Here is a 27928-nt window from a genome sequence, read left to right as displayed (position 1 = left end):
ATTCTCTCATTGGTTCCGGTAACACGAGGGTGACACTTATTGGTCAGCCATCCCCAGTCACCGGAAAGACGCTCCAAATCACGGTTGGTTAGCTGGGCGAGCGTGGAAGAAAGAGGGTTGTCTATTGGTGGAGCCGGTTGTTGTGGGCAGGGCGTATGTAAACTGACAAGCCGGTTAAGCCATTCGCTTAGAGGCGGTGCCTCTTTCTCAAGCGGAGTGCAGAGGAGAGGAGTACTGCGGCCAGGAGGGGGGGTAGTGCGGCTAGTTAGTTATTTACTCCGGTCTTTTCGGGCGAGGGATACATCACAACGTGATGCCCCGCTTTACACCGCGACGTTTATTTTAAAAAACCCACTGGGGGTGAGGAAACAGGCTTTAATTTTAGTCAGTCAGAGATTCTTTAATTTGTGAAACTTTGAGTGACGCACTTCTCGTCTTTAAAGCCAGCCTACCATTTTTCCCCTCCTTTTTTCTGTGTTTTACCTTTCTCCCTCACCACAAGAAAGCGAGTTGGGGTCGTCCACACCTCTCAAGCATCACCTGAGTGGAGGAGAAGAGTGACTGCGCCAACATGGGGGTAAGTAATAATAAGCAGCGACCATTAGTAACTTTTAACGCCCACCTGAAGCGAGCCCGAGAAGCGTTGCGAAATAGTCCTGGCTCTATAACGAGAAAATGAAAGGGTGATGGTGGAAGAAGAAGCCGGGGGGGGGGCCTCGACTCGACATGAGCCATGATGTCATTTTCCCATTCCTTAAGCGGAAATCCCTATCTTGTGAGTGGCATTGCCATGTAATGCGGAACTGCCTCAAGGAAGACTGCGACAAAACTGATGGTGGCCACAACACTTGTGCCATTTTATTGGCGGATTGCTGTGTTATTATTAGCTTGCAATGACTCACGGTGGAAAATGTCGCTCAAGTCTCCCCAAAGAAGACTAATCCTGTGTCCTCTGAGTGTTTTCCCTATAACCTTGCCAACCATTTAGGTAGGCCCTAGTCCGTTTATACTGGGGGTGAGGGGGTGCATTAGAGACACATTTCCACCCATCATTTGCAGTAAAACGCTCATTTGACCACCGTAACCCCCTTCTTCCTGATGCACAAGCCCGACTGCAGTGCCCGCTTCTCTGTCGTCTCATCCTCGGCACCCTCCGTGACCCATGCGTCATAATGCGGTTACCGGGAATAAGCGCCTCACGAGCTTATTTCCTCTTTAATTTGTGACATAACAGAGACGCGCTAATCGCTAACAAGTGAATACATTTACACACACACAGTACGGATTAAAGAGTGTGTGCAAAAATAAATGATGGGTCCGTACCATTGAGATGCATATAAGGGGGGGGGGGAGGGAAATCATATGCAAATGAAGTCAAGATGCAGATGCAAGTGTGCACCACTGCATCAATAGTGTGACGCTGCAGACAAGAAAGGCCACTGTCCGCAGAGAGTCGGCGTCATTGCAGTGACACCAGGCAGCCGACGGGGTCCCCTGGATGCAGCATCCCTGCTGCAGTGTCCCCTGCAAAGGGAGGTGACAGGCTTCTGCGTCAAAAGTGGGTGCGAGTGTTGAAAAAAAGGTGCTTATGTGTGCAACTGTGGTCAAGCAAGCACAGATGTAGAGTGAAAAGAAAGGTTGAAATTGTGGAAAAGCATATGAATACCCTTGAAGGGTGTTTTCCCTTAAAGGTCATGTGCATCACTGTTGTGCATGATTTTGTGTCCTCATACACTTACCAAATTCACTGTGGTGGTGCACTGTGCAGTGACTTGCCAGCTGTCCTTTCCCCAAGGCCGCAGGGGGCATCGCATGCAACGTGCCTGCTGCGTCAAAGTGGGGGCGGGGCCTGTTCCGTGGAAATTCCCAGCAAAGTGCCGTGATAGGCTGGAGCCAGGATGCACACAGTTAGGTCGAGATGCAGCGATGCGATGGAGCAAAGCTTATTGTGCATGTGTCAAAAAGAAAGATAGTGACTGGTGGATGCTAGAAGCGCACGCCGCCTTTTCACCTTGACGTACAGGACATGGATGCATCATGGGGGTGTTGGGAGAGTGAGGAAGGACACAAGGTGTAGCAAGAGGGATTTACAATGCGCATGGAAAGAGGGAGGAGGGCTCTCCGGCTGTATATCCTGTTACAGGATAATGACCCAGAGGCTCACATTACCACAGCTCCTGTTTCCTCCTCGCAATGCATTGTGGGATGGTTAATCAGAGAGACAGATGGGACGGGGGGACGGGGTCAGGTGGCTGATCTTCATGGGGTGTGGTTGTGGAGATAGGTGGGGAAATGGAGGATAAGCGTTGTCAGAAGGTCATTATGGCTGCTTTTAGTGTATAAATGTGGCGAGCAAGGTAATGTGCATTATAGTGAAAGGGGGTGCACTTGTATAAGCGACGGCTGCATGCGGCCTCTGCAGAAGCCCAGCCCTCGCTTTGGTGCAGAGTGCTACACATCCCTCCCCACTGCACCTGCCGCACTGGACCACCAGAACCACACAGAAAGTGTTCCAATAGCACAATCATGCAGCGTCGTAGCTCTTTTATCCCTGCGGCCTAGGGGTCAATTAAGGTCAAGCTGACGACCCTTGACATCTTCATCACACCTCTGGAGGGTTCCTGGATCAATAAAAATCCACTGTAATCAGGGCATTGTCCTTGAAGGCAGCACTGCTGAAGGACAATCAGGATTTCTTAGTTTGCTCAGCAGAAAATTGCTGCAGTTAGCATCCATGCTAACAGTGTTCTTACGTAATGCGAATAAAACGTAAAGGTCAGTGTTGTCACTTTCCTCTCAAGCTTTACTTTAAAGGAGGTGACGGTGGAGAAGACGCAGTGCCGGCGGTCGTGGCCACTGGTACAATGACAGAAGGGTTAGGTTGCCTGACAACAAGGACATGATTCAAGGTGTTGTCCTGGAGATGTTTGCGTGTCACTTTGTTTGAATGGGGCAAACACACGGTGAGACAGCAAGCGACGCCATGCTGTAGTTTTTTGTTTCAAAGGAATTCCAGTGCACTAACAGCTTTCTGATATGTAAGTGCTGATTTGGCAGCAGTTCAGCGGATCGGTAGCCGTGCACATCTGCACAATTTGTGTGTGACCGATGAGTCCTTATGTGCCCTCTAATTCGCACACACACAGTGTGGTGGGATGCCACGTTTACTCCAACCTCCAAAAAGGCCAGTTTTGCAATGCTACTCTTCAGACGCGCAGACATGCAAGGTACAGCATAGGTCCTGACTAGTGGGCGGACAGTAGTACGTGGATGGATGAACAGACGACCAAGCAAGGTATTCAGATCCTAATCATGAGTTTGTTTGTGTTCATTCATCTTGGACATGGTGAACTTCTCTGACAGGTAAATAGTCCTTATTGAAATATATGTGTTAAGCATCGGAAGAGCGGCATAAATAAACACTTTGCACAGTGGGCTAATCCACTGTTTCGCTAATCCCAACGGCCCTACTTTGAGACCCCCTGCTGCGTCCCAGAAAACCGACATCCTGCTGCAAGGAACAGCAGATGGCCTGATGACCTTGAAAGGTTACACATGCGTGCAATGGCATCCTCCACTTACACACACACACACACTAACAGGAGCATGTCAACAGATGGAGAAAATTCTCTTCTCTAGAACTTATTTTAACCGACAGTATACAAATATACTTACAGGGCGTGTTAATATGCCCAAAATATTTAAGTGTTAAGTAAAACTAGTACAGTACAGTAGAACATTAAAATTGCAACAAAATCAGATTTTTTTTACAGCAATTTCTCACCATAGGATATTATACAAATACAGTCATCCCTCGCACCATCAAGGTTTCAACATCACTTCCTCACTCTATCATGGTTTTTCAAAAATCAATAAATGATCGATATTTCGTGGTTGACTACTATTTAGTTTTAAAAAAATGCATATTTAAGCAACTGTTACATATTCTTGGCCTAAATTAAGCATTTTCAAGCATAAAATTAACTAAAACACAAATACAGTTTAAGGCAATACAAGATGTTGATGAACATTAGTTTACACTGGCCACTAGATGTCACTAGTAACACGCAACAGACTTGATCGCCAACGACAGGCTTTTATTATTTAAAAATTATTTAACTCATAACAGGCACAATAATAACATAATAGTCCATAAACCACAGTGAACACCACTAACAATGAAATACGAAAGCTCATTGTATATAATATCTTAATGTTTTTAACTTAATGATTTGGAGTGCGTGAGAAAGTGGAAAGGGCAAAAAACATACCTCTCTTTGACCACATAGTATACGGTATATAGTATACGGTATTGCACAACAAAGCAGCAACACTGATGAGTTCACTGATGAGTAGCGCTGATGAGTTAATTGGAAACATTAGTTTCACACATTTGCCACATTTTAAAGTACATGCAGAGATAGATACAGCTACAGGATGCTGACCACTTATGATACATCAAATAGAGCTACAGCCATCTTATGGAGTTATTAAAAAAAAACTTAGTCGGGAGGTTGCCTACAGCCACCTCCAGACTAACAGCCTACAGCTGTTAGTCCCAATGTTTTTTGACCTGCAACTAATTAAGAGACCCTGGCAGTTAATTAGTGAATAAAGGAATTAATTGAAGCATTTATGATAACTGTGTCTGGTAACCAGCTGAGGCGCTGTTGATTCACTCTAGTTTGCTTTCAAGAGGAGGAGAACGCTTTCAGGCAATATTATTACACTATTGTCATCAATAACATATAATTAATTGAATGAATGGAATTGTTAATTTTCCCCAGTTATTGTGATTTAACCTTCAAGGCACCCTGGGGCACCAAACAAGTAGATTCTGCTTATTTGATTGTCAGTATGTATATTGGTCAGTTTTGTGGCTAATTGTATGAAATTTGACCAGGATTTGTATTTTGCCATTTTAATTTTAAAATCCCATGATCTAATTTGCACATAAGCCTGCATTCTTTACCTTCTGGACCAATTTGGTCGGATTGATTTCCAGTATAACCACATGTTTTTAATATACTGTAATCCTGACATTATGATGCTTTCCCATGAATACCTAATAAATCTAAGGCTCTGTCTTGAAGTTTTAGGTGTGATACATGCACCACGTAAAAAACCCCAACTTAAAAATGTGTTAGTGACACATGGTCGGTGCAGAGGAAGTGAAAATAAAAGGTGTTTTCTCTCTACAAAATATTTCCTCAGTATACAGTAGTACAAAACACCTTGTCCTTTGTGAAAAAACTACTTCCTGTTTCAGGTGTTCCTGATTTATGAGATTTAAAAGGGGAAGTTGAGAAAAATCCAGTTCAGCACCAAGTCAGTGGGCATCTGGTGTGTTTTCTCAGGGCTTGTGTGAGGGCGATTTCTCTCGATATCGTTCATGCGTGTACTCAAGTGAAACCTAACTGAAAATGCGGGCTTGTCACTCAGCATTTTAGAGTGGATTTGCATCTTAAAAGTGATCTTTCATCCCTCCCCCATCTCTCGCTCTGTCGCAATGCGTGCACAGATGCTGAACATACGCACTATAGCCAGCACAATGACTCACCTCCGCAAGCACTCACACATGCCTCCAACTCTGTACAGCAAGGAACACAGTGTCCACTTACACATGCATCAATTATTACTTGTCTCGCATCCCAGCAGGGGACCCTTTCAGTGTCTGTGTTGGTCGCCATGGTTACCTGCCGTCCAAACATACTTCTTGCACAAAATAGTGAGTCGCTGTTGATATAATCCATTGCTGATGGGGATGTCATACAACTTCATGTCAAAAAATCCAAACTATCCCTTTAATGGCGAAAGAGGGTTTTCCAGCTCTGGCTTGTCCTTGGCACTGTTGATAGCCATGGCTAGCCAAAAGCTGTTTATGGGGTACACGTGTGACTGTATCGCGAAGCAGCTGCACTTCCCGACCCTCACTTAATGTGTTCCGTGTGGGAACGCGGCACGCCTCTGTATTGTACCGAATGTTACATTGGTTCTGAGTTGTGTGTGTGGATACATACGTCTGTTTTCTCTGAGTGGGCCTGCTGCAGCTTCTGTAATTCCAGCTACAGGGCTCTGTTTCCTCCCCTTGGAACAACAAAAGGGGCGCATTTCATTACAAAGAGAGACGTGTGCCGGTCAGCTGGGCACAGACACACTTTGATGTTTGTTAAATTCACACTATGTGAAGATGATTTAGACAATATGAGGTGAGGTAGGTACACTTTTTTTTAGAATTTTGCCCATCATCCACAATCCTTATGTGCGACATGAACACACAAGTCTTTCACATTTCTGTGCATTCTAAAGATATAAAAACAGACTTAGCTAAGAATGCACAATATGGGAAGCACTTATTCTGCCTAAAAACCCTTCTGAAAAAAACTCCAAAAAGCAGCAACAACGATCCATTTACATATAATGTGATGTGCATTTAACTAAGCTACAGCAACATTGTTACTATTAACATTGTTACGCTGATCAAACTACGTTACTGGTGTATTGACACCTTGCCACACCACACCGGCTAGCTACTAGCTTCACACATTCGCCTCACTCCCAATGCCTCAAGCCATTACCAAAACGTAACGCTACATATTGCAGCTTCTGTAACTGCTGCTGTTTTTATTTTTGAGTTTGGAACAGTTAACGCTAGGTGTAGGTGTTCGCTTCTATGTTGCTATGTGAAATCAATGCGCCCAGGAAGGAAGTTCCTGTAATGCTTAAAAGGACCAAAATCCGTCAAAATACTGTAAGTATTCCATGTTATCATGAATGTACCTGTTACTACATGGTTACAGCATGGATAGAAAACCTTGTTGGAGGTTTTTGGAGGTGTTTTAATAGCGGTCTTTGTCGGCGGCCTAGGTGTGTCCCATTATATGCAGTAATGAGCTGTCTCTTTTTATCTGATTTTATATCTTTAGAACGCACAGAAGAGAAAGACGCGTGTTCATGTCTCGCATAAGACATGTGGATGATGGGCAAAATTCCAAAAGTGCAGTTTTCATATTTAATTGGGGTCGGAATTTCTGAAAAACTATTGCAAAACAAAGCACAAATGTAATATGGATAGTTTTATAAGCATTTGACAAATGATCAGTGACTTTTGACCAATTAGTTGCTAAATCCTGATGATTTATGAGATGTATTCCATTGTAACCTCATGTTCAAATAAACTAATACCAAAACAAACCAAATCCTGACTGTGCCCCTGCAAAGATGTTTTGGTTGATAGCGGCCATAATAGCACAGGCAGCACAGTAATTTTTACCCTTTTGTGTGCAGCAGTTCAGGAGTAGTGCATACAGTAGCTCCATATTGAAAAATACAATCATGGAAAAAAATATTAGACCACCCTAGTTTCATCAGTTTCTTGTTCATTTTAATGCCTGACACAACTAAATGTACATTTATTTGGACAAATATAATAATGACAACAAAAATGGCTCATAAGAGTTTAATCTACGAGATATACAGTATATGATATCTAGATGTTTCCACGGTTTTCTTGATAGCCAAAATCACAAGTTCTTACATAAGTAGCTATGGCATTGTTCTTCCAAAAAATGTAACTCTTATGAGTCATATTTGTCCAAACAAATGTACCTTTAGTTGGATCAGGGACTAAAATGAACAAGAAACTGAAGAAACAAGGTCTAATAATTTTTCCCAAGACTGCATATGATACTGAAATAACAAAAACCCCAAGAAAGTGTCTTCTGGAACATTAAGCATACGTAAAAATTAGGGCTGTCCAGGTTTAGCGGCACTATTTTTTTTGACGTGTGATTAACGTGCACAAGTCCTGTTTGACCCTCGGCCCACACAGGAAACGCAGCCTTGTGGCAGTTAATGTGAGCCACAAACGGCAACAAATATGAAGCACAAATGGACAAAGAAAAGAGTATTTTAAAGGGTACGTTTAGCTTCAAAGCCCTGGCAGATTTCTCTCTCGACAAGACCAAAGTTATTTGTACCTACTGTCACTGTGAGTTGAGTTGTCACTGAGTACGTCGACTCTCAAATGCCAGAGAGAAGGTACTGTAGTATTTTTTTATCAACATATCACAAATTATTCATATTGAACATGTTTTTATAGCCATTACTGTAGATTTTATGTGCATGTTTAAGTAGCAAATCAAACATGTTTCCACCAAATTGATGCCATCAATGTGTTGCAATTGTAATTTATGGTAAAATCAGCATAATTTACTCTCTAACAGCAAATATACTCGCCCAATTTCTGCATGCATCATCAGCTTAAAACATGACTTTTGTCATTCAAGGTTGCAATAATGAGCGCCAAAGAATTGGAGAAGCCTGTCTTACCTAATAAAAGGACAGGACGGGATGGAAAAAAAACATGCTTTTACTCCTCGTGTTGACACAGCATGGTGATTACTGTATAAAAAAAAAGGCACAGCATCCTGGTGTATTGATACTGGTACTCCTGTCCCTAATATTGTGTTATATTTACTAGGCGTTAAATGGCGTAGTTTAGTCATAGTAGTAGTGGGTGGTAGCTGGGTGTTTTTTTTTTGTCTTTCGGGAAAGTTAGGTAAGCGCAGCCATGATGCTTCATTCACTTAACATTCTCAACACAATGTCTTCTCGCCTCGTCTCACACACACACACTCGCACAACGGATGATGACTAATCGCAAAACAATGCTGCACTTGTGAACCCACATGGACACAATGCTGTAACTCACTCTTCAGATGACACACACCTGAAGTGGAGGGTTGTGCAAGCTGTTGGAGTGGGGTCAGTGCAGGTCAAATGCTAGCGGACAAAGATTGTTGGTCAATAACTAATTGGAAGCTTTTTGGGGGGTTGACATGTAACAAGTAGACCTCCACCTCCCCCCACCTTCCAGCGCCACCACCTGCTTTGTTTCACTCTTTATCTGGCCAAGCTTCTCACCTCCCACTGAAGTCTCAACTTCCATGTGTCCACTCCTGTCTGTCAGCAGCCTCCTTCACATTCCACTCTGCTTCGCTCTTCACGTTCCGAACAGGCCCACATTATGTCACAGGAACTATACATGCAAAGGTATTTATTCTAACCATATTTGGTAACTTTAGTCAAAATGGACCCTAGCCAGTGGGAAATGTTTAATGAAAAGGAAATAGAAATAATCTGTTCCTGAGTCAAACTGTGGCCACCACCATCATCATCATCATCATAACAATATACTATTTACAGTCATAGAAGTGTAAAAATGTAAAACTTTAGTAGTAACACTGTAAAAAAAATAAAACGGTCTTGAAACCTGCGGGGCCATTTGCTTGTCATCATGGAAGGACGTACTTATGCTAGCATTCGCTTGCTATAATAAAATTAAAGTAAAACTGGGGTGACAAAGCGACCTGTCTTCCTGGACATGCTGGGTTTTTTTTTAGAAAGTGATGGAAAATGTCCTGGTTTTCATTGTTTTGTTTTTCCATTAAATTAACCAGCATTAGGGCACTCAGCTGCACGTGACGTACTCCCTGAGCAGGCTGTCGTGTAATATCTTCTTTTATTTACATAATTGCAATCAAGTTTTTGAGAGCTACTTTTGTTAAAGATTTATTAATATAGCTAATATTTCATATTATTAGTTATTTGTCCAGTAAGACTTGAAAAGAGAGCTATTATTTTATCATTTCTATCATTATTTAATTCCAGAGATTTTAAAGTTATTTTTAATCAGATATATTATTTTGGGCATCATTATACATGTTCAGTAAACTGAATCAGAATTTCTTTTTGGCTACAGATGATATTGTGTAATATAACAATTTTCTATCTGTACAGAGGAGGCATAGTTGAAATGGACTGAAGTTCTAAGTCATATTTGAGAATCTCATTGTCGGGCCAGATGTCCTGTTAATCAGAATATGGTCACCCTAAGGAAAACGAACTAATGTGCCATTTGTTTTCAAGTTTCTCTGGTCCTTTTCATACTAGTCAGGCTGGTCACGTTAACAAATGTTTGCTACAGTGAATTGTACGCCATGTTGTTTGTACGTCATTGGTGTTAATTGTATTACTGAGCGGTCAAGAGTATGACATGTGTACCACTTTGCTATCCATCCATCCATTTTCTATGCCGCTTCTGTCACAGTAATTTTTCCATGTCTGGCGTACACTTTTCCTCTTCTGCCGTATATCACTGGTTCTCTTAAATTAATTATTCTGCAGTGGCATCAAATAAAAATGCCCTGTTGTTATGTTGCTCATATTGTACTGAGCAATACCACTTTCCTATGTCATTAAGTTCCATGGCCGATTGTATGGTTGTTCACCGTCTCTGCTGAAGTGAGCTGAAGTTGCATGTGAGTTTGTCACGTGCATGTGCAAACGATAATGAACACTCTGTAAAATAATTACCTCCCAGACGACATCAATCAAACCTGAGCATTTTTACCTCAGCCAGAGTGTGAGTGGCAACAAGTGGAACACAAACGTATTTCCACATTACTGTTGTCAAAGGGTGGAGTTGGACTGCACCATCAAATTTAGCTGCAAAGCCATGCTTTTTTTTTTTTTTTTTTACTTCTGTTAACATTGTTAGATTTTAGATTAGATTTTTTGTATGATTTTTCTTATTTTTTGAGTAATGCATGAGTCTTGTTGAGGTGTACAGGTGGTCGGTATCTTTAAATGTGTACGGTATGCTGTAGTTCTAGTCTGTTGTATTTCTTTAGATTTAACATGTCAACGTGCTAGAGAACCTACAGTATTTAAAGCATGAATGAAAGGCAGTTCCTCTCCTCATTTGGCGCCTAGACATATACAAGTAGAAGCGCCATTCATGCGCTTCTGATTAGTCATGTCGATAATGCACACCAGCCCTGCACACTTTCACAATCGCATGAAGCACACACAAAAGTACTTTTCCACTGCATCATTCTTGTCTTCACAAGGCTTGTTTGGTCTTGCTGACGTTTACACACCTGCCCTACAGTCGCTTAGCAAGCCGCAGGTTGTTTATATATATGTGTGTGTGTGTGTGTGTGTGTGAGAACCATACATATATGTCAGGCCACTCCCTCCGTGCTGACATGCTCCCTCCGGCCCAGACGCACACAGACAAAGGCTATGGTTTTGTGCTTTGAGTGGGAATTGTCGTCAATCTTTTTTCGATTGACGCCACAACCAGAAAGTCAAGTCTTGTACCTATAGACCTAATTTCACTTGAGCTTCTCACACAGGTCCCATTAGTGGTGAAGCAAAGTGTTAATATTTGTTTTTTTTTTTTGAGTGTTTGTTTGGGTGTGGTTTGGGCGTCCATGATGTTTGAGGAAGAGAGCTGCTCTTTAATAGACGTACAACTACTGCTCATTGTGTCGTTTGTGGTCATTTGCGTGCCAGTTGACAGCAGCTTTACCCAGTTGCGTGAGAAGACAAACTACGCAGCCACTTCTTCTCCAAAACATCATTCTCTTCTTGTTTGATTCCCCAAATCCTCTATGACAGTTGTTATCATTGATTATCATTTTAATCACAGGTTAGCTCTTACAAACTCATGCTTCCAGTCATCTGTGTATATCGGACTGTATTGATTGGTCACCAATGGGTAGGTCTATTCAGTTCTTCCTCTAACCTTGTGATGAGGGACTTCTTGCATTGATCACACACCCTCCTTCCCCCCCCGGTGGTCACGCTGCCCTTGATGACAGGCTGCCGTTTACACTGGATGATAAAGTGCAGCACTGTGAAAAATGTAAGTTATTAATAGGCCACTCACGTCTGCTCCAGCAACGGAAGTCGGTTTCTTAAAGCACGAAAGGAATGAAGGAATGAAGCTGCACTGCAGCATAGCAGAAAGCAGACTCAAGTGCACTCGTGTTATCCCTGTAGTGTGTGCCTGTGATGTCATGGTTAAGTGAGAGTCATTTAAAGGAAAACTGCACTGTAAAAAAAAAAAAAATTGCCCATCATCCACAATCCTTATGTGAGACATGAACACATGTCTTTCTCTTTTCTGTGTTCTCTAAAGGTATAAAAACAGATAAAAAGAGACAGCCCATTACGGCACATAATGGGACACACCTATGCCGCCTACAAAGGCCGCTATTAAAATACCAACAACCTCCAACAAGGTTTTATGGTTATATATATGCTGTAACCATGTAGTAACAGGTACATTCATGATAACATGTGATACGGTATTTTGCTGTATTTTGGTCCTTTTACGCATTACCGGAACTTCTTCCTCAGCACATTCATTTCACGTAGCAACATAGAAACCAAACTCCAAAATACTTGTATAAACACAGCAACAGTGGCAGCAGCTCAAATTTGTAGCCTTACCTTTTTGGTAGTGGCCTGAGGCATTGTGAGCGCGGCGCTGACGTGCTGCAAGTGAGTGTGTGGTGAAGCTAGTCACTAGTGTGGTGTGGCAAGGTGTCAATGCGTCAGTCGCGTAGTTCGACCAGCGCAACAGTGTTAATAATAACAATGTCGATGTAGCTTGGTTAATATGCACGTCACATTCGACCCAAATGGAGCATTGTAGGCGCTTTTTGGAGTCTTTTCAGAAGGATTTATAGGCGGAATAAGTGTTTCCCATTACGTGCAGTAATGAATGAGCTGTTTTTATATCTTTTATCTTTTATATTTTTACCGCACAGAAAAGAGAAAGACATACAGTATGTGTTCGTGTCTCACATAAGAATTGTGGATGATAGGCAAAATTCCAAAAAATTGCAGTTTTTACTTTACAGCAGGGGTGTCCAAACCTTTTTCAGACCTTTTTTTCCCCCCGTCTTGTCAGTGTGAACCTAATCCTCCTTCATAATGCTCCAATGCTTGTGCTTGTATTTTTTAGAATACTCTAGGGGTGTAACGGTATACATTGCAGTGGTTGGCGGTGCATTTTGTACCTAGGCCTTCAATCGGGACTTAATCCACCTCTTAATATCACCACATCACGATTATGCAAACCATCAGTACTATACAAAAATGCAGCATAACAATGCGTTGAATTTGAAATTGGGGATTTGTACCATTATTACTAAAAGCAAGAAACCCAGTTAACCCTTTATCTTTTAATACATCGTCTCTAAACAACTCCAGACTCCAAACCCCTACACTAGAACACCTGGAGCAGTTCAGAATCAATATTTATCTAATAACATGACAAAAACATCAAATAAATAAAATACAGCATACTAACCACTTGTATGCGCTGGTCTCGAAGACGTCCAGTAGATGTGGCGAACACCCTTTCCTTGGCTGGCTTGCATAAAATATAAACTCATTTTTTTTGTTCATATAAACAACAAACAGCACTGTGTCTGTCTCCTTTTTTTGTCGGAACATTGTTGATTAAGCTCTGCGCTGTTAATGTGATGAGGCGTTCATGTGCACTAGGTAACTCTTGAGGGTTATGCATAGGCTGTCCAATATCTACCAATGAGAGGACGGAAAAATGCTGACGTTACTTTGCGCCTGCTAGCTGGCCCCATGAGGAATGAATTTGAAATCTGATTGGTTAAAGAAACAGCCCAGTTGCTAATATAGTGTAAGCAACATCGGGGCCAACTCTGAAGGACCTGGACAGATTACATTGACATGGCAACAAATAGCTGAATCCTGATTGGACAAAAAAATCCAACATACGCAAACACGTACAGGAAGCAGTGCAGCCTAAAGACATGCTACAAGTTTAAGTTGTAAATGTAGGCCAGTGCTTCTGATAGTGGTAAGACCTGCAGAGAAGGCTTTGCTGGCCCTGACTCCACACCACTCACTGTTTGGTACGTACCTTGTTTTTAAGGTCACGGTTGGGGTCATTAGGGGAATAAAATGCAAAGCATAAAACTGCTTAGCTTTTGTGTAAACAGCTTTAAGGATAAAAATGTGCAAAAAAATGCAAATAATAATAAGAAAATATGTAATAGTTTACAATGTTTTGTTTTAGGAAAGTGCAACGATGCAGACAACTGCAACAGTAAGAGTTTGAAGAGGGTGAATTATTTTATTTTTACAAACTGAAAGTCCTTTATTGGCTGAAGTGAAGCATTAATAGTTCCGGCTTGTAGCCCCGTTCCCCATCTACTGACCAACGGAGGCACACTGCTTTCGTCTTATCCACTGTCCATTTACGTATTTCATCAGGAAGGCCAAGTGTTTCCAGACAGGAGACTTTACTACGGAAGAGGGTTTTCACACTCTGGCTTCTTCTTGGCACTATTGCTAGCCATGATTCCTGCTCGTTAAAGGCTGGGCTACATTGTATTTGTTTACAAATAGACACGTTACAATATCGCAAGGCAGTTCCACTCCCCATCCATCACTTAATGTGTTTTGTGTGGTACCTCTCTGTGCCATACCAAATGTTCCGTACCAAAAAATGAATATGTACTGTTACACTCATAGAATATGCCAATAAAAAACAACAAATGGTACAAGGACCCGACTTTGAACACAAACAGAATGAAACACTAACAACACTCTTTTTTTTATGCTAATTAAAGAGCGCTTGTTCTAATGTCCATCAGGCTGTTGTTATATGCAGGAACTATTTGATCAATGGTGATCAAGTACATCAGACCTCAGGCCCACTCTTTTATAAGCGTTCTTAGTGTCTGCCGTTTCTTATGATAATGTTGTCTAATGAAAGCCCCTTTCCAATCCCCATTGTTAATGGACATTAATTGTGGTCGAACTCAATGTACTTCTCAAGACTGCTTCTCAGGGGCTGCATGATGTACTGTTATTAGCAAGACTGATGATGTATGATATGGGCTATATTTGCATATAGCGCTAATTATCATATATAATATATATGCAGTATTTCTGAGAAAAAGGGACACAAGCTACTACAGTAGAACCTCCAAAGTCTAACACAATCCGTTCCATGATGCCGGTTGACTTCCAAAAAGCTGAAAATGGTGAATTATCTTGTTTCAGGCTCAACTGTCGACATCATAAAACTGTTATTGACTATACAGGCCATGTTTGCACAATTGTAACTATTTTAACCTGTGTGCAAGTGTGAAAAAACTAAGAGGGACCAGCAAGGAGTCACCCAGTGGGGTGTGTCTAGTGTGCTGCTGTTTAGTGTATAGTAATTAAGTGTATGTAACTGGTATTTCATTAATTGTATTCCTCATGTTATACCGAGCAGCCAGACATATCCATTTCCTGTTTTATGGTCGTCATAGTATGTGTCCTATCATCGATCTGTACAAAAAATGCTGAACAAAAAGCAAAACATACTTGTCGAAGCGATCTTTAAGCTGCGGACTCACAAGATTTACCGACATATGTGCTTTTGTTTGCATTTTGAGGCATATTTTTCCAAAAAGATGCAACAAAAGTTGCATCTTTTTGTTGCCTTTGGAGGTTCCGCTGCATTTGTTCAGGTTCTAGTTGAAAGGCATGTATAAAACATGTGTGTGTGTCTGTAGTATGGCCGGTCAGACAGTTACCGCGTTGCCACCACACAGGACAAAGATGACCGATCCCCCAAGAAGAAGAAGGGGGCGGCGACCAAGGATATGGATGACCTGAAGAAGGAAGTGCCCATTGTGAGTAAAAAGCATCCTCTTACTTTTTCAATACAGAGTGTTTATGCAATACATACGGGAAATACAATTGGTCCTGCACATGTGCGAGGCTTACGTCACTTCCTCCTTTAGCAAATGTTTATAACAGCGCTTCTGTGACGTCACGTGCTGTGATAGTTATTTTTTAAATGTATGAACATACAGTAAATGGTCAGTAACCATACTTCATATATGTAATATATTATGAGTGACTCTTATTAAGAGTTTGTTAGCATGCGGATGTTTCTATCATCTGATGACATCCACCAAGACTGAGCTATGTAAAAAGTTATGCAATGCACGTAGCGCAGACGTAAACGTTACGAGCATTATTAAATACAATAAAACACAGTTACATTTGAATGTAAACAACCATAAGCAGAGTGTAATGATGGATTCATCTTGAAGATTCAGCTCAAGTTTGTTTGTTTTTTTTCTAAACGGAGAAATACCATCCATCCAAACATACAGTATCCTTCTAGCAAATGCTTTAGTCTGTATTTTTTCAGTGGCGAAAAATACCTAAATGGATTTATTTATGGAACCAAGAAAAGAAGGCTTACAATTTACCCACTTGCACCATGGATATGATCTAAGAAAAATAAAAGATTGATTATTTTGTAATTTGTCAAATCTTAATAACTAAAATAGATCGACGGATGGTGAAGATCCCTAACTAACATGTGCCTGCCGAAAAATAGGCCAACCGGGTGTAGACTATTTCTGCACATGCTTAGAACCAATTGTGTTTCTGGTGCGTACTGCCTAATGACACTGGTAAACACAAGTGAGAAAGTAAAACTGCTATAATAATCTAGTTCTGTCAGTAATTTTTTTTTTATTAAACAAAGGGTGTGACTGACTGTCATATCCTCTTGTCAAACAACTTGAACGCTGTTGAAGAGAACTGAAAGTCTCTCATTCAGAATGAAAAGTTGTGTTTCTTTGCTGGTAAGAGACTTTGTAGCAGGAAGTCGCCACATCGCAGTGCGACAAGCAGACTGGCTGCCATGATACTCGGGTGTCCCTCAGGTGAACTGCATGCATGGAGTCCATTCTTAGCTTGAATCAAGTCCAAGAGCTAATTAAATGGTAATATGCCAACAGACAGTAATTGCTGAGAGTTGGAGAAGGGGTAGGACTAACGAAGCTCGGCTTCTTCCTACTTCTTTTGGGACAGTTGCAATTGTGATGTACGTCATTGTAATTGTTCACCGTGTTGAAACAAATAAAACTATTACCATTACCATAAAAGAAAAAAATCCTTATGTTAAAGTGGACAAATAGTTTTCCTTGCATGCACAACTGTTAGGCTTACTCCAGATGTAATTATTATTTGAATTTGCATGTTTTTATTCTTGTTTTTTTTTCCCTCCTTTACAGACGGAACACAAGATGTCCGTAGAGGAAGTATGCAGGAAATACCAGACTGACATTGTCCAGGTAAATTTTTCTTACAGTTCACCACTAGATGGAGTAATAATTGTTCAATTGATTGCTGACCATCCAGTACACAAGCAAAAAAAACAAAACAAAACTTGCACAACAGGTTACACTGCAGACCTGATTTGAGCCTCTTACCAAAAATAAGGTGCGCACCAAAAATAAAGTGCACAACGACCGAAAATGGCTGGTCGTCCAATGCCATGAAGTGACCCATTATTTTCCTCGTAGTAGCTTTGCTCTTTTCACTGCTCATAAGCGCTAACAGCAGGCCGCTGCCTGGCTCTTTGCTCCGGCTAGCTTTAGCTTTAGCCTTAGCTCAATTGCTAGTAGTCAGTCTGGCAGAGCAAATGGGGACAGTGGCTGAGATTTTTGCAGAGGTAGATAAAATTGGTGAATAAGTTCAGTTTCATATGTAAGTATTGGACAATCTCAGAGCCTCCAAAATTAAGGAAATCAATGTTGTGTAACATAATGTTATGGTTGTTTAAATGTAATGTTTAATATGTCTTTGTTTTTTTGCTGCTTATCCCTCCAGGGACTGACCAATGCCAAAGCAGCAGAGGTCCTGCTCAGGGATGGCCCCAACGCACTCACCCCGCCTCCCACCACCCCGGAGTGGGTCAAGTTTTGTCGCCAGCTCTTTGGCGGCTTCTCCATCCTGCTTTGGATTGGCGCCATCCTCTGCTTCCTGGCCTACGCCATCCAGGCGGCCACTGAAGACGACCCTGCGGGAGACAACGTGAGCACACATGGATCCATATCACAGCAAAATGACCTCAGCCTCTAACATGTGTGATCTGTGTAGTTGTACCTAGGTATTGTGCTCACAGCTGTCGTCATCATTACCGGTTGCTTCTCGTATTTTCAAGAGGCCAAGAGCTCCAAAATCATGGAGTCTTTCAAGAACATGGTGCCTCAGGTAATGCGTTCCACCCATGTGAAAGCAGATATCCCACACACACATACCGCCTTTACTCGTTTTTAACAAAACAAATGTCAGTTAAGGCCCGCAGGGTTTATTTGTCTTTTTCAGTGTGTTTTTTTTTTCATCTATCCTCCACAGCAAGCGTTGGTGATCCGAGAGGGCGAGAAGGTGCAGATCAACGCAGAAGAAGTGGTGGCTGGAGATCTGATTGAAGTGAAGGGAGGAGACAGGATCCCTGCAGACATTCGAGTTGTTTCAGCACATGGCTGCAAGGTGAAAAGGCGGGCGTGGGAGCCACAGAATTGTCGTTAAACAAGACCAAACAAACTCTTGAATGTTCTTTCTCATTTTTTCCTTCCTTCCCGTTAATAGGTGGACAACTCCTCCCTAACAGGCGAATCAGAGCCTCAGAGCAGGTCACCCGACTGTACCCATGACAACCCCTTGGAGACCCGAAACGTGGCTTTTTTCTCCACCAACTGTGTGGAAGGTGTGTTATTATCAATATGTCTCTTTGAAATTGCATAATTTGTTGTAAAACAATACTTTGTTTCTAGTTAATGCTTATTCGACATTGCACTCATTAGTGAAACAGTAGTACTGTATAGTACGCCACAGTCTCCACTTTGCTGCAGTAGCCTGTTTTCTTGCTGCCCTCAGTCTCTTCTTGGACAAATATACTCTCTTGAAATAGATCCTTATTGTCTCAGAGGTCCTACAGTTTGATGTGTGTCAGAATCGAGACTATGAGACAGTGTTTTTAGTAAGCCTTACTCAGAACATGCTGTTTTGTGTTTCTGTGTCTTTAATACTAATGAGCTGTGTTTGTCCACACCTTTCTCCAAGAAGCACTATTGTGCACTTTATCCACTTTTTACGTATACGCTGTAGCTCTGCACTTCCATCCATCCATCCATCTTCTACCGCTTATCCGAGTCGGGTCGCGGGGCATCCATTTCTGACTGATGCATTCAATGCGGCAGGGTTTTTGCATTTTCCCACTGTACTCTTTTGAAGTGGAACACCAAGGGTAGTGCTGCATTGGGAAAAAGCCTGACAAAAAAGTACAACTGAAATGAACAACTCTGATTTTCCATCCTCTCCCAAACCAGGCACAGCACGTGGCATTGTCATCTGCACCGGAGACCGTACTGTCATGGGTCGCATTGCTACTCTAACCTCTGGCCTGGAGACGGGCAAAACTCCCATCGCCAAGGAGATTGAACACTTCATCCACATCATCACCGGCGTGGCCGTCTTCCTGGGCGTCACCTTCTTCATCTTGGCCCTCATTCTGGGCTACAGCTGGCTGGAGGCTGTCATCTTCCTCATTGGTATCATTGTGGCTAATGTGCCTGAAGGTCTGCTGGCTACTGTCACTGTAAGTAGGAATCATTCTGCTGTCATTTAAGCATTTTTAAGCTGTTAGTGTCTTGAGTCTGATCCACGTGATGTATCCAGGTCTGTCTGACCCTGACTGCCAAGCGTATGGCAAAAAAGAACTGTTTGGTGAAGAATTTGGAGGCCGTGGAGACTCTGGGCTCCACCTCCACCATCTGCTCCGACAAGACAGGTACCCTGACCCAGAACAGGATGACCGTGGCCCACATGTGGTTCGACAACCAGATCCACGAGGCTGACACCACGGAGGACCAATCTGGTCAGTGTGGAGAGAGTCAACGGGGGTCAGGCGCTGCTGCACGACATATGTGCACGCTGCAAGGGTTTGGTTGTTAGAAATTAATTGATGACGTTACTTCTTCCTCCAGGTGCCTCGTTCGACAAGAGCTCGGTGACATGGCAGTCTCTGGCCCGTATCGCCTCTTTGTGCAACCGCGCTCAGTTCAAGGCGGGACAAGAGTCGGTGGCCATCCTCAAACGCGACGTGGCGGGAGACGCCTCGGAGTCGGCCCTGCTCAAGTGCATCGAGTTGTCATGCGGCTCAGTCAGGATGATGAGGGAGAAGAACAAGAAGGTGGCTGAGATCCCTTTTAACTCCACCAACAAATACCAAGTAAGTCATATATGCAGACTGTTGATGTTTCACACTTGAAAGCAAGGCTCTCATTTTAACTTGAACTTCTCCTCCTGTAGCTCTCAGTGCACGAGACAGAAGACCCCAATGACAACCGCTACCTGCTGGTGATGAAGGGAGCCCCTGAGAGGATCCTGGACCGCTGCTCCACCATCATGCTGCAGGGCAAAGAGCAGCCTATGGATGAGGAGATGAAGGAGGCCTTCCAGAATGCCTACATGGAGCTGGGAGGGCTGGGAGAGAGAGTATTGGGTAAGGACGGATGGATGTTGGAGACTGGATGGAATATTATCAAATCTTTTGCTGTATCAGATGAAGACATTTAAAGTGTTTTTTGAAAGTATTTGTTGATTTATAGTATGTATAATATGAGATCTCAAAGCATACCAAAAATTGTATCTTCCTTTAATTTTCATTATGTTGTTTTTTTCCCTCATACATTCAGTGTCACTCAGGAGACTTGAAACCTCAGTATGGTTTATGCTACTTAATAGTCCAATTACAAAATAATTACAGTTGAGGATGTCTGGTGGGATACATCATGGTTATCTACAACCAGGCGATTCTAGTTTTAATGGTTGTGTCTATTTAATATTTATTTAATGTTTAATTCCACACCTAATTACTCAGTGCAATATTGTGCATATATTTTATTTTAAATATTATTCAAATGTATTTTTATTTTATTCAGAGGTACTGCCAAAGATAAAGTATATTACACATTTTATTTGAAATCATATTAATTGGTGGTATTATTATTATTATTATTATGTATGCAAATAATTGTAAAAATAAAAATGCGTTTAAATCATTAAAATATTGTCAAATTTCATACATGTTTTTCCATGCAGGTTTTTGCCACTTGATGCTTCCAGAGGACCAGTACCCCAAGGGCTTTGCCTTCGACACGGATGATGTCAACTTCCAGACAGACAACCTTTGTTTCATTGGTCTCATGTCCATGATCGACCCTCCCCGTGCTGCAGTGCCTGATGCTGTGGGCAAATGTCGATCTGCTGGCATCAAGGTGGGCATCTCCTAAAACAACCACAGCTAAAGACTCCACAAGTGAAGCAGGGTTTCTTCACGGTGTCTGCTTTTTCAGGTCATTATGGTCACTGGAGACCATCCGATCACAGCCAAGGCCATCGCCAAAGGAGTGGGCATCATCTCTGAGGGCAATGAGACAGTGGAGGACATTGCTGCTCGTCTCAACATCCCCGTCAGCCAGGTCAATCCCAGGTAAGTCAAATTACTGTTTTGTATGTGCACATGCTTTAAAACTCCATAACACTGCTTCTGTATTTTTGTAGGGATGCCAAGGCGTGCGTGATCCATGGCACCGACCTGAAGGATCTCTCTCAGGATCAGATGGACGACATTTTGAGAAACCACACTGAAATTGTCTTCGCCAGAACCTCGCCACAGCAGAAACTTATCATCGTGGAGGGCTGCCAGAGACAGGTTTGGATAATATTACTAGATGTATTGTTTTTTGTTATTTTTCAAAGCTTTGTAAATAGAGTGCACTCACACCTAAAGTCCGGACTCTGATCCATGCTCCAGTTTGGCACACTTTCCCTCCTTTGACAGGATTGGAATCGGTGGCATAGGGCACAGTACGGCACAATTCAAGCACACTCAACTTAGCTAAGTCATGCAATGACTGTGATGCAATCACTCCTGGCATGTTTTAATGATAATTGACACTTTTCATAATAGAAATATAAACAGTGACTCAAAATAATCCAAAAGTCACTCACCCGTGACTACATTTCTGTGCGGAATAAAGATGTGTCATTTAAAAAATGCGACCACCGTTCTCTCAAGTAATTAATGACAGCTGCCACCTTGCACTGTAAAAAAAAAAATCTGAACAACTCAAAATAAAACTGGAAATAAACAACAAAGCCATTGAAATTACAGCTTTACAACGGAGTAGAAGTGATGGGTCAAGCAAAGAGCCGGAGCTTGAATGCATAATGTGAGCACAGGCCAGTGGGGCCCAGGAAAGTGAGAGGGAGTGTCCAAAGTGCGGCCAGGGGGTTATTTTCGGCCCGTAAGTCCTATGCCTCTTACAGTTATTAAACCAATTTTAAATTCAGATTTCCACACTAAGAAACAATAACAGGCATACAGTATACAGTATTGTACTTACAAAATGTGCAGTTACACAACATGGCTTGTCAAAGCCATTGACTTGTGAGACAGTGCCCTCTGCTGGGTTGTAGCTGCAGCACTCGTTTCCCCCTACAGTCTATTTAAGTTACTGTTGAAAAAAATGTGTACAATTTAAAGCAGAAAAAGAAATCCTTGAATATACGGGGGAGGAAATGCCAAACTGCAAACAGGAAGTTGTACACAAATTTGCTTTTGTCACCCATAACTCAAAGCTTTTCAGATAGCTTAGCATACAATAACCTACACTGAATTGGATGCACAAAATGTATCAAAGTGGCTGCCTGCATCCTTCAGTATTTCTGATGCGACCCTGGGTGAGAAATGTTTGGACACCCCTGTCGGAGTGTGAGTACACGCTAAAAGAAGTTGGCCTGAGTCAGATCAGGTGCAATACCGGTATGAGACAGCAGATGGCGGCAGTGGTCCATTGTAAAAGTCCTCGTCCCCCACTCACCCACACCCCCTGCTCTCCTAGGGTGCCATTGTGGCTGTGACAGGAGACGGTGTAAACGACTCCCCTGCGCTGAAGAAGGCCGACATCGGCGTTGCCATGGGAATCTCTGGCTCTGATGTGTCCAAGCAAGCTGCAGACATGATCTTGTTGGATGACAACTTTGCCTCCATTGTCACTGGAGTGGAAGAAGGTGGGAAGATTTAACAGTGTGTTGATGTGTGTTCGTCATTTCCTCATACACCTTTTTATTTATGGCATCATTGCTCCCCCTCAGGTCGCCTGATCTTTGACAACCTGAAGAAGTCCATCGCCTACACCCTGACCAGCAACATCCCTGAGATCACACCCTTTCTCCTGTTCATCATCGTCAATATTCCCTTGCCACTGGGCACCATCACCATCCTCTGTATCGATCTGGGAACTGACATGGTGCTTCTGCTGCCTCCTACTTCTGTCCTCCCGCTCCACACTATAACATGCTATAACTGTGACGTCTTCTCTCAGGTGCCCGCCATCTCCCTGGCCTATGAGGCAGCTGAGAGCGACATCATGAAGCGTCAGCCCAGGAACCCCTTTAGGGACAAGCTGGTGAACGAGCGCCTCATCAGCATTGCTTACGGACAAATTGGTGGGTGAAGTTTCATCAGAATTTTGGGGTATTAAGTCAGTACATGTTCAAATGAGTATTTTTGGTTCCTTAGGCATGATCCAGGCCCTCGGTGGCTTCTTCGCCTACTTTGTCATCCTGGCCGAAAACGGCTTCCTGCCCTCTCGCCTTGTGGGCATCCGCCTCAACTGGGACGACCGCGCAGTCAACGACTTGGAGGACAGCTATGGGCAACAATGGGTGAATACTGTCAATTGTTTGCTGTTTTTAGGTGTCTCTTATATCCTCGCTTGTGCTCACTTCCTGTTTCCATTCCAGACGTACGAGCAGAGGAAGATCGTGGAGTTCACGTGCCACACCGCCTTCTTCGTCAGTATTGTGGTGGTGCAGTGGGCCGACGTCATCATCTGCAAGACTAGACGCAACTCTGTGTTCCAGCAGGGCATGAAGTCAGTCCAACAATGTCTTCTTCTTAATGTCAGCTAAATTGCTGTTGTCTAACGCTGTGATTCCACCCAAACAGGAACAAGATCTTGATTTTCGGTCTGTTTGAAGAGACGGCCCTGGCTGCCTTCCTGTCCTACTGCCCAGGCATGGATGTGGCCCTCAGGATGTTCCCCCTGAAGTGAGTATCATAATCCCCATGCTCCTTTATCACGCTACACACTATAGCCCCCTTTTTATGCTAGCCCTGTAAAAGCTATTCATCCTTATTTCTGTGTTGCTGTTACCACATGAAGCCTCCAATAAAGCCCTGTCCAATAAAGGGTTATATAGTACATACCGAATACGTATTTCCTCATTTTACTTAATCCATCCATTTTCTACACTGCTACACCCCAGAACTGGTCAATCTGGCCAAAACCCATATAAGCACGGGGAGGTTTAATCATATTTATTTATTGTTTTATTATCATCAGTAATTTCTTGTCATAGTCATATATACACATATTTAAGCCCTTTATTAACTCATTCAATCCCAGCCAATTTTCAAAAGATAACCCGTTCACTACCGGCCATTTTAGACGATTTTGACTGACTTTTCAAGACACACAGAATATTATGTTCTATGGCTTTATAAACATGGAACCTACCAATAGAAACATTAGACTGCTGTCTTTCATCAGAACAAAAAAAAGTTTCTACCTTTTTCTGTTCTTTAGTAATCAGCAGTAGAACATAGGTAAGTTTCAGGAAAATATCAGTTCCCAACTAGAAAAGGGAGAAAACCAGCTAAAAGATACATTTCAAGCATGCGTGCACGTGTGCATGCATTAATATTTCCCTACAATGCGTAACCTTCTGCATGTTACACTTCTCCACGTTCTTGCACTTCCTCCTTGCTGTCATGTGTTTTTTTCCTTTCAAATTCACATGCCGAGAGCTCTTATCAAATGCACTTTGAGTATTGGGTAATTGGAAAAAAAGGCATTTTTATGGCTTAAAACTGCTCTAAAAGTGACATCCATTCATGTGCATTTGCGTCATCACCTCTTTTTACCTCTCGTGCAAAAAAACATAAAATATGCAAAAGTAAGTCTTTGGGATCGGGAGTTCGGTATTATAAAAACATATAAATACGTCTTTGATTTTGAAAGAGTTAACTGCAGAGAATACCAGGCATCTAATAGGAATAAGGTGGAAGGACTTTATTCAAAGTGATATTGACAAATTACCCCTAAAACAATTTAAAGAAATTGGCACAATGATCAAATTATATCCTATTTTTGGCCTATAAAATATTTTTTTTTCCACCAGTGTCAAAACTATTTTATGGTTGACTGTATCCTATGATTAGTTGTTTGTTTTTGTTAAAAGCACATTTAATTTTACATGTTCTTGTCCTACATTAAACATTTTCAAGCATAAAATTGGCTGAATTTGTCACGTTTTACTGGTGTTTGTTGTAGTGTCACTTCAGGACGGAGACATGACGGTAGGTATAGTGAATAGTGGCTTTATTTTACAAAAAGTCTGCGAAGCGAAGCGAAAGACTAAAATGCAAAGTAACAAAGAAAACTAAGAGGTGTTGCTCGGGCTAGCATACAAAACTCAGCACTGAAGGTGGAACTGGAATATGCGCCCAAACAGAATAATATGTCCAAGAAAACAGGTAAAGCAAGTTGATGAATGAAGTACAAAAGCACATACTGCAGTCTACGTCCAACATAGCAAAGACAAAACAATCAACCAGCGCCTAGCCCAAGACACCAGCTGAACTAAATAGTCACCATTTACTAATTAGCTCCAGATAGGTGCTGACTACAGTGCACAAGAGGAAATAGAAATACAAAATAAGAGTCAAAGGAGAACTAATGATGAAAACACAACTCAACAATGAATGAAAATACAAATAGAAGGCATTCAGAAGACTCATTCATGGACACATGTAGTATTTAACGCTGGTCACTAGGTGTTAGTAATGTTACACTGATGAGACGACAGCAACTGCAGAAAGAAGGCTGTCCAGAAAGCGTAAACAGGTTTTCGATGCTGCAACTATGGAAATATTCCATTTATTAAGAAGGAATCCTACTTGGCAAATATTCACTTACCACAGTCGGGTCTAGAATGAATTAGCCGTGATAAACGAGGGATTACTGTATACTCAATTGCAATAAAATGCATTATAATGAACATGTTGTAATGTAGATAACACCTGTAAATATTATGGTCACCTACTGAAAGAGATCTTCATCACTTTTTTGTCCTCCTAGGTTGTGCTGATGATGATTCTTTATAATGAATGAAGTATATTGAACCGTCTGTATCTTCTGTGTGTATTTGCAGGCCTTCCTGGTGGTTTTGCGCATTCCCTTACAGTTTCCTCATCTTTGTTTATGATGAAATTCGAAAACTCCTCATCCGCAGGAACCCTGGAGGTGAGTTGTTATTTTATATACTTTTCAATAATGTTAATATTTGTGTTATATGATACTTATACAGAGGTGGAAAGAGTACTCACATGTTTACTTATTCCGGTTTAAGAGTAACTCAAAAGCAAAAAAAGCAACTGATTTGAATTGGACTCAAAGTAATTTTTTGGGGGGTGGTTGCCTGTGTACTGCAATGAAGCATCATCTTCCAACAGAATTTACCACCAGGTGGTCGTCCTGCCTACTCTTGCTTCCCGTTTTAGTTTTGATGCTTTCTACTCTGTAATGGATGAGATTTCAAATGTAGCAAAGTACAGCACTAGAGTAAACGTAGATACAGACTTTTTTTTAAAAAGCACACGTCATTACAGTAAATTGAGTAAATGTGCTTTCCACCTCGGTATTGAAATTACATTTTAATGAATTTAAATTAATTACTTTAAATTAAATCTGTGTAAATTCATTTTAATTATTTCTGAATTAATTGAATTTAAATTCATTTAATTTAATTTGAACTGATTAAATGTAAATGTAATTGATTGAATTTAAATTGTAACTATAAGACTATCACCTGTATCTGTCCTTTTTTTTGCACTGCAGGCTGGGTGGAAAAGGAGACATACTATTGATCGTTGGGAGCATCTTGTTTCTCCCAGACCCCCACCCAACCCCCACATCCTTCCCTCCCACCACATCTCCTTCCACTTATAACTTCAGATGCCCCGCTCCTCTCTTTCCCCCTTTAAATACACACAAAAAAAGCACGCTTTGAAGCAATTTTCATGACAACTGCCCCAAAGATTAAAAACAGCAAAAGCACCTTTACAACTTTCTACGTTCAAACCCCGCCCCCCTTCCCCACCCATCCCTTGTTGTCACCTCCTATGATAGTCTTTGCATGTGTTCTTTCACTGCTGTGTACATAAACCAATATAATATCTACCAAACGGCAGCTGCATATTGTCTATGTAGATTTGAACGGGCATGACCACACGGCGTCTCAAGCTCGGCGGAAAAGGGCCATCCAGCTCGCTTTTCTCTCATCACTCCCACCATCACCTTTGCTCGTCCTCCGACCGCATACAGAAATAGCGTTCACACTGACTGACTCCCACCTGCATCTCCTGTCTTGTTGGAGGACCAGCAGTGTTTGTCGTCTTTACAATTCTTTTTTCCACGTTCTCTGAGGCCACAGTGTTGTTGCTGGGTTTGTTTGTTTTTTTAACATACATCAGCTAGGGGGAGTTCATTTATTTTTTTAATTAAGATGGGCGGGTGGGGGTACATATGTGAGGCCCAACAAAGCGTCCTTCCCTCCTCTACTTCCTCCTCCTTCCCTGTTTGTCTCTCGTTTGTGTACACTGTGTGAAACCATTGTTAACTATTACAGTACGACCATTCCCCTCCATTCCACCCACCAAACGTTGATAAATGCAACTCCAATCTTTCTGTGTGCTCTAGGAAATCTATACAATTCTATACTGAATTTAAAAGAAACAAAATACAATAAAAAAAACTATGTTGAAAAACAATAAAAGAACATTATTGTTATTATGATGATGGTGAGATTGCGAGCGTTTTTTTTGTTTGGATTCAGTTATTTTGGCCCATTCTTTTTTTCAGAAAAAAAGGTTACAGCAATTGTTGCAAAGACACCGAACAAGACTCAATGTAGGTGTGCTGTCATATGTGGGGATGATGAGTCCTAGCCCTGGTTCTGGTCCAGGTGTGTGTGTGCGTGTATGTGTCTCAGGCTGGCTGCATTCAAGTTAAATAAATCTCCACAACTAGTAGGAACATGTGTGTCAAATAAATGAAACCAACACTGATAATAAAACATCTCGAAACATTTAATACAA

The 27928-nt window shown here is 41.9% G+C and overlaps 1 protein-coding gene across 1 annotated transcript; it reads left to right on the top strand.

Moving 5' to 3' along the window:
• Positions 1 to 191: 191 nt before the first annotated feature.
• Positions 192 to 27928, top strand: atp1a3b (ATPase Na+/K+ transporting subunit alpha 3b). The gene is made up of 22 exons (XM_054782619.1): positions 192 to 577; positions 15408 to 15527; positions 16929 to 16988; positions 17527 to 17730; positions 17797 to 17910; positions 18055 to 18189; positions 18289 to 18406; positions 19029 to 19297; positions 19378 to 19576; positions 19686 to 19930; positions 20011 to 20203; positions 20803 to 20978; positions 21057 to 21193; positions 21265 to 21415; positions 22608 to 22776; positions 22861 to 23015; positions 23091 to 23214; positions 23288 to 23433; positions 23512 to 23642; positions 23717 to 23818; positions 25984 to 26075; positions 26670 to 27928. The coding sequence occupies exons 1-22, from the start codon at positions 572 to 574 to the stop codon at positions 26696 to 26698; spliced, it is 3075 nt and encodes a 1024-aa protein (XP_054638594.1). The 5' UTR covers positions 192 to 571; the 3' UTR covers positions 26699 to 27928.

Source organism: Dunckerocampus dactyliophorus, chromosome 7 (genome assembly GCF_027744805.1).
Source record: "Dunckerocampus dactyliophorus isolate RoL2022-P2 chromosome 7, RoL_Ddac_1.1, whole genome shotgun sequence".
NCBI classification, from domain to species: domain Eukaryota; kingdom Metazoa; phylum Chordata; class Actinopteri; order Syngnathiformes; family Syngnathidae; genus Dunckerocampus; species Dunckerocampus dactyliophorus.
This window is presented reverse-complemented; position numbering and strand designations above follow the sequence as displayed.

What these genes read in the sequence shown, in the direction of transcription:
- atp1a3b (XM_054782619.1), top strand. An exon ending in TTTCAGCACATGGCTGCAAG is followed by an intron (nt 18,190 to 18,288) that starts GTGAAAAGGCGG and finishes TCCCGTTAATAG; the next exon opens with GTGGACAACTCCTCCCTAAC. An exon ending in CATTGCTTACGGACAAATTG is followed by an intron (nt 23,215 to 23,287) that starts GTGGGTGAAGTT and finishes TTGGTTCCTTAG; the next exon opens with GCATGATCCAGGCCCTCGGT.